General features: G+C 51.1%; 1 protein-coding gene across 4 annotated transcripts in view; it reads left to right on the top strand.

Moving 5' to 3' along the window:
• The window catches only part of Fam178b (family with sequence similarity 178 member B), a 94929-nt gene that overhangs the window by 44963 nt on the left and 30299 nt on the right, over positions 1-19667 (top strand). For 2 of the 4 annotated variants that reach the window (XM_052192972.1, XM_052192973.1), the window contains 4 exons: positions 4283-4397; positions 11182-11275; positions 11575-11751; positions 11932-12029. In XM_052192972.1, coding sequence (XP_052048932.1) covers positions 4283-4397; positions 11182-11275; positions 11575-11751; positions 11932-12029 — 484 coding nt within the window. Of the gene's footprint in view, positions 1-536; positions 862-4282; positions 4398-11181; positions 11276-11574; positions 11752-11931; positions 12030-19667 lie in introns of those variants that run through there. The other 2 variants (XM_052192974.1, XM_052192976.1) reach the window with 2 other exon arrangements.

The raw sequence follows: 19667 nt of genomic DNA, 5'->3' as shown, positions 1-19667 counted from the left end.
AACACCGAGGCCAGCAGGATGCAGAGGGCACTAGGAGAGCGGCTGTGCCCTGTGCTCATGCTGCGCTCGGAGTGATGGGTGTACATGGCTTTCAAATATGAGCTCAAGGCCTGGGTATGCAGCCCAATGGTAGAGAGTTGCTCAGCATGTGCAAGGGCCCGGGTTCCATCTCGGGCCACAGAAGACAGCGTCCTGGCTTGATGGGGGGCTTCCGTTTTCATTGAGTACATAGGTCCCTCTGATCCGGTCCAGGGGCTTCCCTTTGCCATTCATTTCTGGATACCCTCCCTTCTGCCTCTGAGCCTTTGTCCCCTCTCTAAAGCCAAGCACCGTTCCTTTGCTTCTGAAATCCACCTTGGGTTCAGGTCTCCTTGAGCCTATTCTGTCACCATTATTCCTCAGGGTACACCCACCTCACACTGGCCACCCTTTTCTACCTACAAGCCGCCTGGGCCAGCTGCTGCCTCTACCCACCCACTCCCCACCCCCACCCGGGTTCCTCTTCCGCTTGTACACTGTCCCTCCCACAAAACTGAGGCATCCAGAATCAGGACTCTTATCCACAGAACGTTTACATCAGCACCAGCTTGGTGTTCAGTTAACGGTTGCTGAGTGAATGAACATTCTCAGTGTCTAAAGTTGAAGCTAACTGACTAAAAGCCAGTGATACTGAAGCCAGTTTAAATGTAAGCACCAAAGAGCTGAGGGAAGTTAAGTAGTGCAAGCTGGGATGGGAAGTAAGACAGTTCCCAGCCTCCTGTGAGATCTGTGAACCCTACAGCCTGCGGATGTGAAGATGAAAGCTTCCTTTTTCTTGAGAGTCCGTTTTCTCCCCTTCCTGGGGCCCCCGCTCTTCCTAAGGTATGTGAGACCTCAGAGAGTAGTACCCAGGCTGGTGGTGCTGCGCTGTAGACCCCTGAGCTACCACAGGGACAGAGCAGAGCCTGCTTCACCACTGTTACACCGGTGCTGGAGGCCCGGCGTGGGAAAGGAGAGCCAGGCTCAGCACGGCTGCAGGCCAAGCGGCTGCAGGAGCACTTAGAAGGCGTGTGGTGTTCTCATCGGTGTCATCGTGCTGGGAGCACAGCCCTGAAAAACAGCTTCTTCCGTGACACAGATGGAAAAGCCACTTTTATTTTAGTCCAGATACCGTTTCTTTTTTCCTTTTAAAGCATCCATTCCATCCCAGGAGAGCTGCTAACGGCCGCCTCCATCCCAGCCCCCAGCAGAGCCCAGCTGCCCACACTGGCATTTGCAAAGCCCCATGCCCCAGGGCTGCTCTGGGAGTCACCTAAAATGACTGCCTTGGCTGTGGAGAGACTGAGACAGGGACCCAGAGCCGAGGAAAAGCTGAGTGCATGGCCTGCTTAGGAAGCCTTAATTATGGCCTTTGGGTGGTATTTTCCTGTCATCCAAGAACCAGCTTCTGAGGCTGGTGATGGGGACTGATTTATCCAGACATTTGGGCCCCCTTCCCTTGAAACTGCGCTGTCACTTCAGGCTTGGTCGCCTGCGCTGGGGCTTTATAACTAGGTGGGAGAAAGGGGGTATAGTACCAGTGTCCATGCTCAACACTGCTGCCCTCAGAGGGGGGTTAGAGCCCTGAGCACCCGGTGGGCTGAGGTGGAGGACACATCCCCTCGGGCTCTGGCAGGGTGTTCCTTCACGGCCCGGCCTCGCCCTAGGTCCATTCTCTCCCCTCTCTGGAAAGTTGATGCTCCCGCCCACGTGTGCGTGCGTGTACGTGCACAGGCCCCTGGAGGCCCAGGTAAACAGAGCCCTGGCGAACCGACACATTGTTTTGGAGCCTTTACTCTTCTCAGCTCATTTGTGAGGAGGCTGAGGGCTGTCATTACTGTTCCCTGACTTGTTAGGTTGCCAACATGGGGGAAACAGTTTTCCCTGCTCTAAGAATCTGATTACTTACTTGGTTAGCCCTGACCCATATACATTTCTTAGGAGAGAGACACCCTATGCCTGCTTAAAAAGAGTGGCTTGACTAGCTTTCAGAGGCCCTGTGCCTGGCCAGGCGCTGTCTGTGGGCATGGCAGATGTGCGACCCAGAGAAGACCTCTCTCCATGAGTTTAGGTAGTAGAGCTTTGCGTGGTTCTTGTGGAAGGAGGCTCCTGTTGTCCAGGCCCCGAAGACCCTGCCATTTCCCTTTCCTGTGCCTTGTCTTGCTAACCTGCTTTTGTCACAGCTGTCCCTCTTCCAGGTGGGCGCCTTGCTAGCCTCCCTGTGACCTCCCCCGACCTCACCTGTCCACTGCAATCAGCTCCCCGGCCCTGGGTGGTTCAGTTCCATTTCAGTCTGGGGTTTTAGTTTATCTCGCCATTACATTTTTCTTTATTTGTGTTTATGTGTATTTATTTGTGTGGGCGTGCTTGCGTCATGGCTTTGATATGGAGGTCAGAACACAGCCAATTGGCTCTCTGCATCCTCTGAATGGGTCTGGGGTTGGAACTTAGATTGTCAGGTTTAGATGCAGGCACCCTTACTATCTAATCAGGGTGCCATCTTGCCTGCCTTCTGGCCTTTGTTCTTCTTCAAAGATAGAGACTTATTTGTAGATCAGGTTGAGCTGGAAATCTCAGTGATCCTCCTGCCTCTGCCTCCCGAGTAAGACAAGGCCTGGGCTGCGGGTACAGGAGCACACAGGGCTAAAATGTACCTCTCACTGCCTTGGGCTTGTGTAGGAAGACCCTGAGCCTTTGCTTAGCTCCCTGGCTCCAGTCCCTCTTGGACCTGAGGGCTCCATTGGGTTACTCTTCACCTTAGGGTGGGGCACTCACCCTCCCTGCGCAGCTCAAATGTCTTAGCCCAGCCCCCAAGGCCTTGATTGAACATTTGAGAATACCTGTGGCTTTGCACCCAGCCTGCTCGCCTTGAGGCTGTTTACAGCTTCCTTCTTACCTGTCAAGTGCTTAGTCACGCTATTTGGAGTTCCTCTTTTGGTTCTCTTGTTAGTTCCTTCATTCATTCACTTTCTTTCATGCTGGCTGCTTCTAGGCCCTGGAAGTGTGGGCATCACCCATGCCAACGTGGCCCTTCCCCAGCAGTATCTCTACTTTTTTTCTTGGTTTATTGGATTTGGTTTTTTCGAGACAGGGTCTCTCTACATAGCCCTGGCTGTCCTGGAACTTACTCTGTAGACCAGGCTGGCCTCGAACTCAGAAATCTGCCTGCCTCTGCTTCCCAAGTGCTGGGATTACAGGCGTGCGCCACCACCGCCCGGCTCAGTATTTCTATTTTTATTTATCTTTATTTTTGAGAGATAGTCTCATCCAGCAGCCAAGACAGCTCAGATTTACAGCAATCCTCCTGCTTCATCCTCTCTAGTGCTAGGTTTACAGGCATGAGCCAGCACTCGCTTTTATGCTGTTGGGGAGAGACAGATCAGAAACAAGTAAAGGAACAGATAAGATAATACAGAGAAATGTTAATAGGACAGAGACCTCTGCCTCTCAGTGAGAATGTGAGGTGCCAAGAGGCAGCAAGGCCTGTGGAATGGGTGGTTTCCTGGCAGCGTGGCCAGTCATTGTTTTTTTTTTTTTTTTAAGATTTATTTATTTATTATATCTAAGTACACTGTAGCTGTCTTCAGACGCACCAAATGAGGGTGTCAGATTTTATTATGGATGGTTGTAAGCCACCATGTGGTTGCCGGGATTTGAACTCAGGACCTTTGGAAGAGCAGTCAGTGCTCTTACCCACTGAGCCATCTCTCCAGCCCCCAGTCATTGTTTTATTGTTGTTTTTAAAGCATATCCTTAAGTGGTCTACAGTCAAAAAGCCCCAAGGATACATGTTTCCCCCTCTGTAGATGTGGGCTAAAAGAGAGGCCAGGCTCACTCCTGGCAGGGACAATGGCCCAGCAGGCCCACAGAGGTCTCCGCAGCAGTCCACAGGACAGCAGTGGGCATGAAAGGACCCACGCCGTATGTGTCAGGCAGCCAGGCATCTGTGTCTCACCTGGCTATGAGCTGCTGAGCCCGCTGCCACCCGGTGTGAGTGACTGGGCAGGCACCGCCATCGCCATCCTCTGGCAAACATTGTATGGCTTCAGAGCAGCCCATTCCTTGAGGAAGACCAAGCAAGGGCCCCCAAAGTCCCAAAACACCAAGTACCTGTTGCTTCATTTCTACAGCGAATGCTCCTGGTGCCAGAACTACAGATACAGAACCTGCTTACCTGGAGCTGGGGACCACACCCCACCCATGAGCAGAAGTGTAACCTACCCTCCTCTCCCAGTTCTAACTCTGCCCTCCTTTGGTCTGACAGATGAAAACATGCATTTGTGGTGCCCCTCACTGCAGGAGGTCAAGGAGGTGTTCCGAAACCTGGGGGCCTACAACCCTGCCCTGTATCCTCAGGGGCCCTACCAGCACAGCTCAAGGTGTGTACCTCCCTCCTCACTGCTGCCTTCTCTCTAGATGGTGGCTCTAGCCCACAAGGTAAGAACTGCTGCACAAGCACACATGCCTGCTCGTGAGTACAAGCATGACCAGAGCCCCTGCCTCCTCCCACTGGTGGCCCCCAGACTTCTCAGCCTAGTCAGTGCCTCCCTCAGCAGACTTCAGGCCCTGTTCAGATCTGTTTGACCAGGACTTATAGCAGCTCCTGGTCAGCCAAGCCTAGTTTTCTGTCATCTGGCTGGGAGGGGATGTGTGAGTGTAGGTGTTTTAAGATGGGCTCAGCTGGGCATGGTGGCGCACGCCTGCCTGTAATCCCAGCACTTGGGAGGCAGAGGCCCTGCCCGTAATCCCAGCACTTGGGAGGCAGAGGCGCGTGGATTTCTGAGTTCAAGGCCAGCCTGGTCTACAGAGTGAGTTCCAGGACAGCCAGGACTACACAGAGAAACCCTGTCTCAAAAAACCAAAAAAAAAAAAAAAAGATAGGCTCATACCTCTCAGGCAGGCCTCAGACTCACTGTGTAGTGCACGAAATTAAACCCGGAACTTCCTGAGCGCTATCCAAGCACTGTACCACCTGATCTATGTCCCAGACCCCTGTTTATTAAAACAGAGTCTTGTTGTATAGTCCTAGTTGGCCTAGAGTTTTCTATGTATACAAGGCTGCCCGCGAACTCAAGGTTACAGGTTCACACCAGTGTCTCTGGCTTAAAATGGAAAATAATCCTTGAATATCCTTTTGTCCCAGGAAGCAGAGGCAGGCAGATCTTTGTGAGTTCAAGGCCAGCTTGATCTCCATGAGGAGGTCCAGGCTAAACAGAGCTACACAGTAAGACTCTATTTGTATCTAGAATAGACTTTGTTGTTAAAAAAAATAAAAAAAAAGGAGGAGGAGGAGGAAGAGCAGGGAAAAGAGAGAGAGGGAGAGAGGGAGAGGGAGAGGGAGAGGGAGGGAGGATCATGTCAGCTAGAAGCACTACCAGCTCCCAGCTGAGCCCAGCTCCCTGCTCACCAAGCACTGTCTTGCATATGGCACCCACTTGGCTCTATTTTCTGAGATGCACATCGAGCCTGCACTGGGCTTGGCAGTGGTGGACAGGGGTGCTAAAACTGTGAGCAAGCGCTTCCCTGCCCTCTAGGGACAGAGCCACACAAAATGGAAGTGCTTGTTGCCAGTGGATGAAGAAGACAGAGGCTGTGCATCACATTGTTCTCCAATCAGAGCGCATCCCAACCTCCTTGAAACCCTTTGAGACATCCCCGTGCATCCGGCAGGCAGGCCCTCCACCCAGGCGAGCTCAGACCCTTTCTTTAGCTGCCGGATGTTCCTCTGCAGGGAAAGCAAGCGGGAGCTTTCTTAAGAACCTGTTCCACGACTGTGTTTAGTAATTGTCTGCCAAACCCAACCACGCTTGGCTCTGCTATAAATACCCCACGCATGTGCCAGCCCGCCACGCTCCTGGCCCTCTCCCCTCTGGATCACAGAGCTGCATACTGGGTGGAATGAGGCTCTCGCCCGCCTAATGCACCCTACTGGGTCAGGTTAGTGGGGAGAATTGGAATTACTCAGAAAGCACAGCAGAGGCAGGGCCCTGGAGGGCTCCTTCAAGTGAGACACTGACACACAGGACACCTCTGGGGGCCAGAAATAGGCGTTCCCTCCAGGAGGAGGCCGTCCTAGGAAACCTCTGGACTGTGGCCCTTCAAACATGTCTCCAGGGTTCCATGCACAAACCTTAGCACATGGACTTCAACTTGACCAGGTCTAGTGAAGCCCTGAATTGGAAGAGGAGACTTTCTGTGTTACACAGTGTCGCTCCTAAACATGCCTTTTGACCCCTCCTTTGCATGGACCCTGGACATTGGCGTAACTGCTAAGACTGTTGCTTGAAGGAGAATTCAGAATAGTCCTGGAGGACCCATCAATGGTCACAAGGGCATTTTTCTTGCTTGTGGCTTGTAAGAGCCAGCTGGGAACCATCTGCCAAACCCTTGAGACTAGAGAGGTTTTCCTGCCTGCATTCATTCTTCCTGCATCTTTCCTGGCACAGGCCTGTGGCGAAGCTGCTCAGGGCTCTTGGGTTGCTGTGATGTTTGATAGTTGAGAGAGAACACTGTGATTTCATCATGGAGCTGAAAGACAACTCCTGAAAATATTCATGAAAAGTCCAGCGTTCCTTCACTGAGGGCACAACGACATCTTGAGAAATGATAGATGAGGCCAGCTTTGTCCCATGTCCTGCTATCCTTGTTAGCTCTGACTCTCTTGAAATCTGTAGACCAGAACGCCTTGACCTCACAGAGATCCACCTGCCTCTGCCTCCCAAGTGCTGGGATTAAAGGCATGTGCCTCCACTGCCCGGTGGTGCTAGGTATTCTCATCTCTAGGCATGTCCCTACCAAGGGCTCCCTCTGGGCTACCTCTGGTTGCACCCCCAGAGTCTCATAACAGCTCAGGGTAGAAGTAAGGATGGAAATGCTGCACGGAGCCACACAACTGGCTGTCTCTCTAGTTACTGTGAGAAACTGTGTCTTGCACTATTTGTTTCTAAGCTCGGCTGTCTGCCACTGTCTCTGTTCTGCAATGTACATCACGGTTTTCCAGCAGGACTGGGGACATGTCTCAGTTGGTAAAGTGTTTGCTGTGGATCCTCAGAACCCATGAGAACATGAGGCACAGCTCTGCAGGGTGGACACAGGATGCTGGAGCTGCTGGCCAGCCAGTCTAGCCTACACTGTGAGCACCAGACTCAGTGGAGACCCTGCCTCATAAAATAAGGTGGAGCTGGAGAGGCAGCTCAGCTGCTAAAAGCTAAGGAAAGGACCAGAAAGCAAGGTGGAGAATAACAAAAGGACTATCTCCAGATCCAGTCACAGATGTACGAGCACATGCACACGTAGGCACACACACACACACACACACACTCCTGCAGGCACAGGACACAACTCTGACACATGCTTCCTCTCAGAAAGGCACAGCCCTTCAGCAACTGCACCATGTCAGTCATCTGAGGTGCAGAAGAGCAGGAAGATTTGGGCAGAGGAGGGGCCAGTGTGTGAGCCCAGAAGAGAACAAGAGAGGAGCCTGAGCTCCTGCATGACCTGGGCCCACACTGCTACACAGCTGGGCTTCTTCTTTCTCCTGTGGGAACAACTGCACGGTCCTTCGGTAGCTGTGACAGCCCTCTAGCGCTGTTCCCTGATTACAAAGCTGTCAGTTGGTTTTGGCCAAACAACCTGAGGGAAGAGGGGCATTTTCCTTGGGCTTACCACTTCAGAGGGATCTGTCCGAGGTTAGCTGGCTTTATTGCTTTTAGTGTCAAGGCAGAGGTCCTGGTGGAGGACAGTTGCTCAGCTGGTGGGGACAGGCTCTGTCCTTGAAATGACACTCCTGTGCCCACCTCCTGCAGCCACCTAACAGCCTACTAAGCTAGAAAGGCACCAGTCTATGACACTAGCACTCTCCTGGGAACAAAGGGCAGCTGAGGGGCTTGCCTAGACACATGGGTCTGGCCTTTCAGGAGAGTTCTCCTACTGTTTTCTGGAGTCAGGGGTCAGCGTCCACTTGGTTCTCAGACAGGACATCTCTTGCAGAGGCCGGCGGGTAAGTGAATGACTACACACTGAAAGAACACCCTGGCAGCGCTGGGACAGCGGGCAGCTGCTCTGTGGTGCATTTGGATCCAGGTGTAATTTGTATACATACACACAGCCTCGTTGGCTCAGTAAGGACTGTTCCTCATTCAAGGAGAAACCAAGTCCAGTTCCTACAGACTTCAGCAGGCCCACTGCTTGATGCCAGACAGCTCTGGACAGTGGCGTGCCAGTGCTGGTGTGTGTCGTATTCCTTCTGTGAGTGTCACAGTGCTGTGCAGATGCTGGCTTTCATGGGACTCTTTCCTCCTCTTACTTCTTTTGGTTTGTTTGGGTTTTTGGCACAGGGTCTCATGTCACCCAAACTGGCCTCAAATGCACTCTGTTGCAGAGGCTGGCCTCGAACCCCTGATCCTATCTCTACTTCTACCTCCTAAGTCCTGGGATGACTGACATGAACCTCAACATCCAGCTTTTTCATGTATTTCGACCCTCCAGGAAAGGCAAATGCTGGTGTGTAGGAAAAGGTCAGTTGCTGCACTCCTGCAGGTTCACTTTATGAGTTTAAAACAGTGCAGCTGAGACAAAGTCCAGGCCATGCGCCCTCAGCAGCAGCTGAGGAAGAAGCTGACTGGAACTGCCACTTCACTCCCAACCTGCTGAGTTCAGGCTGGAAGAATGGATTCTGAACTTTTGCTCTTCTGTGGCCTCTTGTTAGGTAAAGCCCTGGGAATTAGCCAGTGCTTCATCTAGAATAGCAGTCACAGACATGATGGGGTAATGTAGCATCTTCGCCTAGCAAGCATGAGGCCCTGAGTTCATTACTCAGCACTGCCAAGTATGTAAGGAAATGACACTTTAAATTGCAGTCATAGATGCCAGCAGTGAGTACAGGACCCCCACGATGTTGCTGTCCAGAAGGAGAAGGGCTGGGAAGTATCTGGCACTCAAAAGGACAGGTAGCTCTACTTGAGAAGGCCAGTGTCCCTTCCTGAGGAGTAGAGGTCTGTCGCAGCCACACTTCCCTTTCCCAGACAGCTCTAAAAAGGAGAGCTGCCAGCTCACACTTGCTTTGCCCTCCTCCCTTTGGCAGCAGCAAACTGTCTGAAAGCCTGTTTCTCTGTAACAGCCATGGCTGCCCAACTCTTTGTGAACGTCTGAAAACACGCCCAAACCATGCCTGCGCCAGGTGCCTGCTGTCAGGATGGTACAGACTAAGACCCCCACTCACATATTGGTGGAAGCCCAGCATGCACCCAGACGTGCAAACCCCAGCCCCACCCACTCTCTGGTCCTAATAAATGCTAAAATCCAGAAGAAAGGCTGAGCCCAGCCCCGGCTTTCGCACCACCAGCTTTGGTGTGTTGGCCCCAATTTCTCAGCAGTGTAGAAGACAGATCTCTTTCCCATCTGTGAAACACCAAGGCCAAGAAGTGAAGGAAAAGGAGACTTTTCCTGCAGCTGCAGTAGGTGCTGCCCTGACAGTACCCTGCCTGAGCAACCGTGCTAGAGCCCACCCTCACGGTTCTCCTCAGCGTGTACAGCTAATTAGGGTGCACTGCTCTCAGGGACTCTGAGCAGGCTCCTGAGGATGGAGAAGACAGGGTGAGCCTCAGCGCTAGCTCACTTGGCCTAGCCCTTGCCTAGCAAGCATGAAGCTCTACATTTGATCCCAGCACCATATAAACTGGAAATGGTGGCACGTGCCTGTAATCCAGCACTCAGAAGATAGGGAGTCAGACGTTCAAGACCATCCTCAACTGCATAATGAGTTTGAGACTAACTTGGGATAGCTGAGAACCTGTCTCCAAAAATAGTGTGGAGAGAAGTGAATGAGACAGCAGAGAGGAGCTTTATCTGAAACCTACTTAAGTGACCCAAAGTGGCTACGTGCATCGGGTCTGAAAGAGAGTAAGCTAGTGAGCTGAGAAGCTTTCAGGGCCGTGTGCTCAGGCCAGCCACGCCAGCAGCAGCTCCAGGCTGGCTGTGCTTGACCCACCCCCCACTCACCAATCTGCCCCATCGCTGGAGGGACCGGCCCGCTGGGGTGGCCCTGTCCATACAGGACTTGTTAGATACAAGGTAGCAGCCTTCTTGGGGGGTACAGCTTTGTTCTGACTTCCATCTCATTTGCTGGGTGTTACCTTGTGGTTCTTTGGTGAGTGTATTTACCATCATTGAACAGGCAAAGAGATGGCTTTTTTTTTTTAAGATTTATTTTTATATCTAAGTACACTGTAGCTATCTTCAGACAGCACCAGAAGAGGGCGTCAGATCTCCTTACGGGTGGTTGTGAGTCACCATGTGGTTGCTGGGATTTGAACTCAGGACCTTCAGAAGAGCAGCCAGTGCTCTTAACCGCTGAGTTATCTCTCCAGCCCAAAGAGATGGCTTTTGTGGAAGGAAGACCATTAGGGAAATCAAAAGTAGGGTTTCCTGCTTTCGAAGTCCCAGGATGCTAAAGTTGGAGAGCTCATCTGAATATTGAGCCAGAGGAACTCAGTGACCACCCCTCAGTGCTTACTCTCCCCACACCAAGGCAGGTAGGTTAGACATCAGTAGGAACAGTAGCATGTCATTTTAAGGTCTGAAAGGCCACAGCTGTCATGGGCGTACTTCCCTTCTGCTCTGGGGAAGAGACTGCAGTCACCATATTGAAGAGCCGCATGTGGACAGGGACCAGGACCCTCCCATCCAGGGTTGTGTGGCTGAGCTGAGAGGCAGGTCCCAAGCCTGTTCAAGCCTGACATAAGGCAGCCCCACCCAGCCTTGAAGAACTACCCCCTAGCTGACTGTTCTTGGACCCTTGGCTCTCAGAATCTCAGTGGCATAATTGTTTTGTAGTTTTTTTGTTGTTGTTTTGAGACAGGGTTTCTCTGTGTAGCCCTGGATGTCCTGGAACTCACTACATAGACTAGGCTGGCCTCGAACTCCTGCTTCTGCCTCCTGAGTACTAGGATTCAAGGCATGCACTACCAGGGTCTGGCCATAATAAAAGTTTTTCAGCCTCTACTTGAGGAAGATCTGTCCTAGCACATGATGCGGGGACACACATCAACAGTGGCACTGGACAAGCAGGTCCTCTGTGTGCTCCGTTCCTCTGGCCCTGCTGCTCTTTCTCCGTGAGTACCTCCTACTCCCGTTACATAGACTGATGTTTCTGTTTTCTGTCAGGGTGCTTGAGAGCGAGGCCAGCCTGGGCTGGTGGGAACCACAGGATCCTCCCCAGGAAGTGGCCTTGGACATTAAGTTGAGCTACATCTACAGGGTGAGCCAAGCTTTCCTTTCCTAACTCACCCTGAAGTGTTGGGGTGCAATCCCAACTTAGTGGTTTATTGGGGTAGCTTCACCAGGTACCCACAGTGAGCCAGCTCAACCCCAATGCAGCCTCAGTGATGGCCCTGGTACCCGTGCTACAGAAAGTCTGAAGTTCACCTGTGACTGCAGTATGACTAAAAGACTTCATGGAATAGGTGCCCCGCTGGTCTCCAGGGAGCTGGTCCCACCCCCAACCCTTCCCTCACTCCATGCCCCCTCATACCCCTGCTGCTTTCTCTTGCCCTCCAGTTCCTGATCCTGTGTCTCCTAGTCCAGCCAACGTCCTACACTGACGCCAGCATCTTGGGCCTGATGGAGCTGCTGTGCCGTGCAGGCCTGGATGTAGGGTTGCGCCTGCTGCCCAAGACCGACCTGCAGCAACTCCTGCTCCTGCTGCTGGAGAGTATCCAGGAGTGGCCTGGAAAGGTACACAGCCTGGGCTCTGCCCCTGGGGACTCCCTTGCCCCCAGAGCACTGTAGGTGGGGAGAATGTCAGCTTTTCAGGGGTCCCTGCCCCTCCCTCATGAAGGGACCTTTGCTCCCCTGAGTTAGCAGGGCAGAGGTGAAGGCGGCTTCCCCCAGCTTACTGAGTGCCTCTGCCCCCAGCTCCAGCCCCTGTGCTGCGCCCTGAGCTGGGTGTCCGACCACCACCACAACCTGCTGGCCCTCGTGCAGTTCTTCCTGGACGTGACGCCCCGGAGCAGGTGGGTGCTGCTCGGCTGCTCTGCCCACCCCTGATGCCCATCGCACAGGGTCTTTCAAGGATATAGAATCTTCCCTACCAACCCAACAAACAAACAAACTGTCTGACTGGTTTCTAAAGTCTCAGAGGAAGAACTAAAAATACAATTCACTAATGAGTTCTTTACAAATGAAAAAACGCCTAATTTTCTTAACATGATCTTATTAGTAAAACACGGTCTTATGCAATTAGCTTCTGCCTGCAGTGCCCGCCTGCCTGCCTTTCTTTGGGGCTCCCCCACCTTAAGTTTCTGGGTTCTTCTTGTCACTCCTTCCCTCTCCCCCACCACCCTCCCCTGCTCCTCATCCGGAACTGTTTATTTTCCGCACAGTTTCTTTTTTCTGCCATAAACTATCTTTTAGTTCCCTGTTTGGACTCGCTCTCCCCTCCAAGTAACCTCCAGAGCAGGTGCCTTGTCAGGATCACTGCCATATCGCCCCACATCTCAGCCCGCGCCTGGCAGGCTGGTGGTGTTTTGTAAAATTCTTGTGGAATGATGCTGTGAACAACAGACTCAGCCCAGAAGATAAGAGCTGTTGTCTGGACCAGGCCTTGTCTCTCCTCAGCTCCACCCTTCTCCTCCTGCTCCTTACACAGCCACAGGAGTGCCCTGCCTGAGTCCTTGGTGCCCCCTTCCCATTCCTGTCCTGAACAGACACTTGACAATTGTGGTCCATGGGTGTTCCCCTGTGACTTGGGAAGCCATCACCCTGCTGGTTTCAGCTTCAGGCTCTTCCCTGTGGAGCTGCTCAGTCCATGCCCCAGGATGCGCTTTTTCATGCAGCCCAAATCCCGGGATTTCCATTTGATTTGAAAAGGCTGAGCCTGCCGCCCCCCCACCCCCATCTGCTGTCCCCCACAGCACATCCACTCCAGGGAGAGATCTGGAATCAGTAATCTTTGGGGCTTTTCCACCTCCCACTGTTCACCCCTAAACCTGTGTGTGCTGCCTTCAGAACCCTAAGTCCCTAGTTTTGGTTGCATCTTTGTGTCAGCTCCAAGATGGCCACTGTGTTGTGTGTTGACTGGGTCATTTTAAAGCAATCACTACCCCCATCCTATCCCAGAGGCAGCCTTATCTGTTCCTTTCAGCCTTTAGACACCTACTGACACCAGCAAAATTTGATGACTAGAAAATGTCATCCTCTTTTTAATTCTCACCTTCCCTATCGCCAACGAGGCCGAGTGTCTTCTCGCTTCTATTGGATGTTTGTGGTTCCCTTACTGGGATTACTTTCTGGTATCCCTTACCGGTTGGTCTCCTATCAGCTAATTTACCTTCTTAACAACACTAATTTTCATGTTACTTCTTATATTTGTTGCAAACGGTATATTTTCTCCTAAGGTTTTAACTTGTCCTCTTTTGAAAGTTAAATTAAGTTTTGCTGGGCAGTGGTGGCCTACACCTTTAATCTCATCACTCAGGAGGCAAAGGGAGCTGATCTCTGTGAGTTCAAGGCCAGCCTGGTCTACAGAGTGACTTCTAGGCAACCAGGGTTATAGAGAGAAAAACTCTTTCAAAAAAAACAAAAACTGCAAAAAAAAAACAAAAAAACCTTAGTTTTACTTTATGAGTATGAGTGTTTGGCCTGCATGTTTGTATGTGCACATCACATACATACCTGGAGTCCAGGGAGAGCAGAAGAGGGCATGGCTCCTGTGGACCTGGAGTTAGAGATGCTTGCTGAGCTATCTGTCAGGTGCGTGAGTATGGGGAATCAAATCCAGGTCCTCTGCAAGAGCAGCAACAGTTCTCAACCTCTGAGCCATTTCTCCAACCTGTTTTTAATTTTGATCACATTCACTTCTTTTGCGTATCTGTAGATACATGTGTGCCACAATCAGCTTATGGGAGGCAGTTCTTCCCTCACCGTGTGAGACCCAGGATCACACTCAGGCTGTCAGGCTTGGCTGCAGGCTCCTTTATCCAGTGATTGTCCTTCTGAACTGTTTAAATTATTGTTGTCATTTTGTTCTTTGAGAAAAGGCTTGCAGTATAGCCCAGGATGGCCTAGAACTCATGTATTGTAGCCCAGGCTGGCCTAGAACTTGCGTTGGCCTTCTGAGTGCTGGCTGAAGAGGCAGGTATGGCCCACCATGCCCGCCTGTAAGTAAATGTGTATGTCTCTCTCTGCGGTTTCTCTAGTGAACTGGCTGTACTTTCACTTTGTCAGTAAGTCGGGGGAGGGGGGAGTCCATCCCAGGGGTCAGAGCTAGAGTCTGACCCTGCTCAGGTCCTGCCAAGCTAAGCGTTAAACCCCTCAATGACAGAATCTTAGGACAGACTTAGACTTGCCTGACAGTGGCATGGACCAGACCACTGACTTGGAATTCTATATGACGTAATTTCTGCATATTCTCCACCCTAAAACCATATACACATTTTTTTAAAAAAAGTTTTCTTTCAGTACTGACAGAGTAAGTTCTTTTTTAGTATTTTGTTTCCAATATCTCTTAATCCCATCCAGAATCTACTTTTTCTATGTATGAGGCAAAGATAACTGGATTTTCCTACCCCCAGCCCTGAAAAGAGTTTGAGTACGTTGTCAGTTTACTATTGGAGAGGAGAGGAGAAGAGAGGCAAAGAGAGGAAGCAGAATGGACTGTAGAAGTCAGGTGTGGCGGACACAACACCTGGATGTGTTCTAACAGTCCATTAGAAGAGAGAAGTGTATTATACAAACATCAAGTACAAGTACATTTATCCATCTATTTACATATAAAATTATATTCTGTTAGAAATTTTCACATATATATGAAAATGATCATTAATAATTTTAAAAGTCATATATTTTTAATCCATCATTTCCTGATATACTTGAAGGTATTACAGTCATATTTCAAATCAATAGCTCTGCTCATTCTTCTAGCCATGTTTTAGGCACAGATTTGGGGGCTTTTTGTATTTTGGGGTGTCTTTGTTTATAGTTCCCTGGCCTGTGACAAGTGCTTCTTGAATGACAGGGAGTAAAATGGAGCGCCCTTCACCTGTATTTCAGACAAAGTGTCAACTGAATGCCTTAGGCCACAAGCTTGCTGGGAGGAGGGTTCCTCATTGGGGTGTTATTTATTTAGCTTAGCTGGCCCTGTGGTGGCAGACACCTGTAATTCCATCTTTAAGAAACCATGGTAGGAAGGCCTTGAGTTCAAGGTGAGCCTAGCTGACAACAGTGAGATCTTGCCAAAAAATTTTTAAATAAAAAAAGAAAGCAGGCCTGGTGGCCTATAATCTGAGCACTTGAGAGCCTGAGGCAGAGGATTGCTGAATTGGAAAGGCACCTTGAGCTACAAAGTGAATTCCAGACCAGTCTGAACTTTAAGGTTGGACTTTGTCTTGTGAGAGAAGAGAAGGGAGGGGAAAGGAGGGGAGGGGAGAGGGAGGTGGAATCAAACCTTTGTCCTTCAGCTGTGGCAGCACAGGCCTGAATCCCGGAAGGGTGGGCAGAGACGGAAACTGGAGGATCCCAGGGGTTTGCCCAGTCAGCCTGACTAGCCAAACCAAGCTACAGATTCAGTCAGTCTGTCCTAGTTAGGTTCCTGTCAACTTGACACAGGCTACAGTCATCTGGGAGGAAGAACCTCAGTTGAGAAAATGCCCCCATCAGATTGGCCTGTAGGCAACTCTGTGGAACGTAGATTGATATGGGTGGGCCTAGCCCATGATGGGCCGTGCCACCCCTGGACAGGTGGTCCTGGATGGCCTAAGGAAGCTTGAGCGCGCTCTAGATAGCAAGCCAGTGCCAGCAGTGCTCGTCCATGGTCTCTGCTGCACTCCTGCTCCAGGCTCCTGCCCGAGTTCCTGCACACATGCATACACACAATAATAATCATTTTTTTGTTGTTTGTTTGTTTTTTTCGAGACAGTTTTCTCTATGTAGTTCAGGCTGTCCTGGAACTCACTCTGTAGACCAGGCTAGCCTTGAACTCAGAAATCCGCCTGCCTCTGCCTCCCAAGTACTGGGATTAAAGGCGTGCACCACCACCGCCTGGCAATAATAATTTTTAAAAAAAGAAGTTTAGCTTGTTTTTCTAAAGAGCACATTCAAGAAGTGCCAAGTTAAGGTAGCAAGGAAAGAGTAGAGAAGCAACAAAGTGCTCCGCCCCGCGCCCACCTGCCGGCTCATTCTCAAGCCTGTGTGCGGGTGCGCACCTCAGGCCTGGCTCAGGAAGAGCCAGCTCCAGTTCTTTTTCATGTCCTGCTGTGGGTCTTTAGTTAGCGCTGCGGCCATGGTGGTAGTGCCCTGCCTGACTCTGCCTTGCTGGGGGCTGCTCCACTGGGCTCAGTTCCCAGACTGACCCCAGGAAGAACAACAGTGCAGCCGCTGTCACACTCTGAATCTAATTGATTGGTTAAGTACAAAGCAAGAACTCCCTCCGATGTCCACGCCCACTGATTTGCACAGTGCAGTCAGCACCCCTGTCTTGATCAGGACTACAGGGGAAGTCCCCAACTTAGCCATAAAAATGAAAACAAATTGTAAAGCAAGCTACCTGAAGTGGGGTAAGCGGGAAGGGCGGGGGGAGGGGGTTCTCGAAGGAAAATCAAAATCCCCGACTTGACTTATCCTTGACTTGGATGCGCCCTGGAAGGAACAGTACTGTTCTGCATTCTGCCAGGGTGGCAGCTCTCACCCTTCCTAACGCTCTGACCCCCAGCCATAAAATTATTTCATTGCTACTTCATAATTGTAATTTTGTTACTGTTATGGATCATAATGTATTTTGGAGATAGAGGTTTGCTAAAGGGCTTGAGAACCACAGTCCTAGGGAATCTGGGGTGGGCTGAGCCACCCCCTGCTGTCCCCGGAAGGAGCCCCCTGGGGAAGAAGGAAGCCTTGGGCTGTGCTTGCTCCACTGAGCGCTCCTGTTCCGGGCTCTGCTTCCCAGGACCTGCCTCCTTCACCATCTGTGACTGTTGACTAAACATCCTAGCACGATGCTGCACTGTGGCCTTCAGAGGGGCCCCACTTAAACAGACTGTGTGCTCGAAGGCTTACTAGCACAGTCACAGAACCAACAGTGACACAGAGTTCTTCACCTAGCAGACCAGCACAGAGCTGAAAGAACCATCCTAACATCACCTGTGTTGACAAGATGTGAGGAGGCAGGCCCAGCGCCAGCTTCACGGTGTGCACATGTGCTCCGTGCCTCCTCAGGAAGGCCATGTGACAGGACTGAATAGACTTTAAAAGGTGCAACCTCGGGTTGGAGTGATAGATGCTCAGTAGTTAAGAGCTCGGACACTCTTGCAGAAGCCAGAACCCACAGTACAGCCATCAGCTCCAGGAGCATCTGTTAACTGAAGCACTGGCACTGTACGCAGACCCACATAGACAAACACACAACACATGGTAGTATAAATAAAATATAAATAAATAAGCATGCAGACTTGGCTGGACATGGTGGTAGAAGCCTTTAATCGCAGCACTCAGGAGGCAGTGGCAGGCAGATCTCAAGTTTGAGGCAACCTGGTCTACATACACAGTGAGTACCAGGACAGCCAAGGCTACATGGTAAGATCCTGTCACAAAAAAACAAACGGAAGAATGACAGAAGAGGCTGGGCTATGGCTGGCGCAGTAGGGAGAATGCTTGCCTTGTGTGGGTGAACCTGGGCTTCCATCCCAGTAGTGGCAGAGGACACTGAAGTGATGCTAACTGATGAAAATAGGCTACAGTGCTAGAAAGCTCTTTGCAGACTGAGAGCTGCAGAACCAGGCCATCTAGTCCCGGCATTTGGGAGGTTGAGGCAGGACCATCAGAAGGTCAAGGCCACCGTGGGCTTCATGAGACTCTCAAAGCAAAATCATACTGTGTCACACAGCTTGTGATTCTAACACTTGGAAAGTGCAGTTGAAGGACTAGGAGTACTGGGCTAGCCTTTGCTATCTGAGTCTGAAGCAAACCTGGGCTACATGAGCCCTTAAATGAGCAAGCAAGCAACAGTGGCAACAACAAATGTATGTGTAGCTGTGTGCTTACACTGTTGAGGGCGTGGCTCAAGGCCCTAAGATGAGCACAAGAGTCTTTACCCCTTGGGCTCACCTCTTCCAGATTCCTTCCCGTTTTGCTTCCCCCCCACACACACACAGTCGAATTTACAGCACCACTTTATTCCATGAGGTTTGTTTTGTTTTGTTTGAGACAGGGTTTCTCTGTGTAGCCCTGGCTGTCCTGGAACTCACTCTGTAGACCAGGCTGGCCTTGAACTCAGAAATCCGCCTGCCTCTGCCTCCCAAGTGCTGGGATTAAAGGCATATGCCACCACCGACCGGCTTGCCTTTTTATTTCAACTGGTATTTCTGAAAGATAGGGCCCATGTGGGGCATGTATGTATGTATGCATGCATGCATGTATGTATATACTTTAGTGTGAACCGCAGCATCCTGAGTACACCTAAAATATTTGACAAAGGAATTGCCACGGCAGATGAGTCTAGTTCAGAACCTTCCAAAGACAAGCTTCGTCTTCGAGGTCTAGCGTTTCAGGCTAGGCATGATGGAGCACATCTTTAGTTCTAGGACTTGGAAGGCAGAGGCAGGTGGATCTCTGTGAGTTCCAGGCCAGCCTGGTCCACAGAGTGAGCTCCAGAATAGCCAGGGCTACCCAGAGAAACCCTGTATTGAAGAGGAGTTCGGTGGAAAGTAAAGCAGTTGGGTACTCCTGAGGAAGGAGCCCTGGGGACAGCAGCCCTCGCTAGGCTTCTCCTGAGCCAAGTTCTTGCTTGGATCACAGCTGCCATTGTCTGTCAGCCCAGTGAAGCCCGAGCCCTCCGCCGCTGCCCCATGCCCTCTCAGCATTGGTCAATCAAGGAAGTTCAGTCTCCTTGATCCCACCATAAGGAGTTAGCTGAAATTAGGAGTTAGCAGCCTGGGAGGAAGGGGTTTCACAAGGCAGGTGTGTGCTTTGGGAACAAAGCAATGATACTGTGCAGGTGCAGAGGGGCTTTCCCTGGACCCTCCCCCTTCCTGCTGTGCTCCTGCTGTGTCTGCTGTGGGACCAGAGAGCCTGCCTCTTGCCACTGTTCAATCAATCCCTTCCTGTGTCTGCTTTAGACGTACTTGCCCTGAAACAACGGTGAACTGGAGCCCCTGACCCCTTCAGACTCCCACTCTGTGGGCTGCTGGCCAGCCTTCTCCAGGCCCTCAGCAGATCCCAGCACCATGAACAGGCACTGCTGAAGCATCTCACTGCCAGCAAACGGCAGTGTCTCTGCACTCCTGCCCCTGCAATTCCACTTCCTTCCTTCCCAGCAGACCCCTAGTTCCATATCTTGACAGTTCTATTTTCCTGGATAAGGCTGTACTCCAGCACCCTGCAGTTCTTCCTAGAGATCCAGTCCAGTCTGGCTGTCTTCTTTCATTATCCTTCCTCCTTTCTGTAGGAGTAAGACCTTCCTTACTAAACACTATCAGTTCCCTCCACTGAAAATCCATTCAGGATGGGAGAGGCGCTAGAGAGATGGCTCAACAGTTAAGAGCACTGGCTGCTCTTGCATAGGACCTAGGCCTGATAATCAGTCCCAGCACCCACACAGCCATCTGTTTTTTCCAGTATCAGCTCTGGAGGTCTTCTGGCCTCTTGGAGAACTAAGCACACAT

Source organism: Apodemus sylvaticus, chromosome 9, assembly GCF_947179515.1.
Source record: "Apodemus sylvaticus chromosome 9, mApoSyl1.1, whole genome shotgun sequence".
Lineage (NCBI taxonomy): Eukaryota > Metazoa > Chordata > Mammalia > Rodentia > Muridae > Apodemus > Apodemus sylvaticus.
Note: the sequence above shows the minus strand (reverse complement) of the source record. Positions and strands in the feature narration are given on the sequence as shown.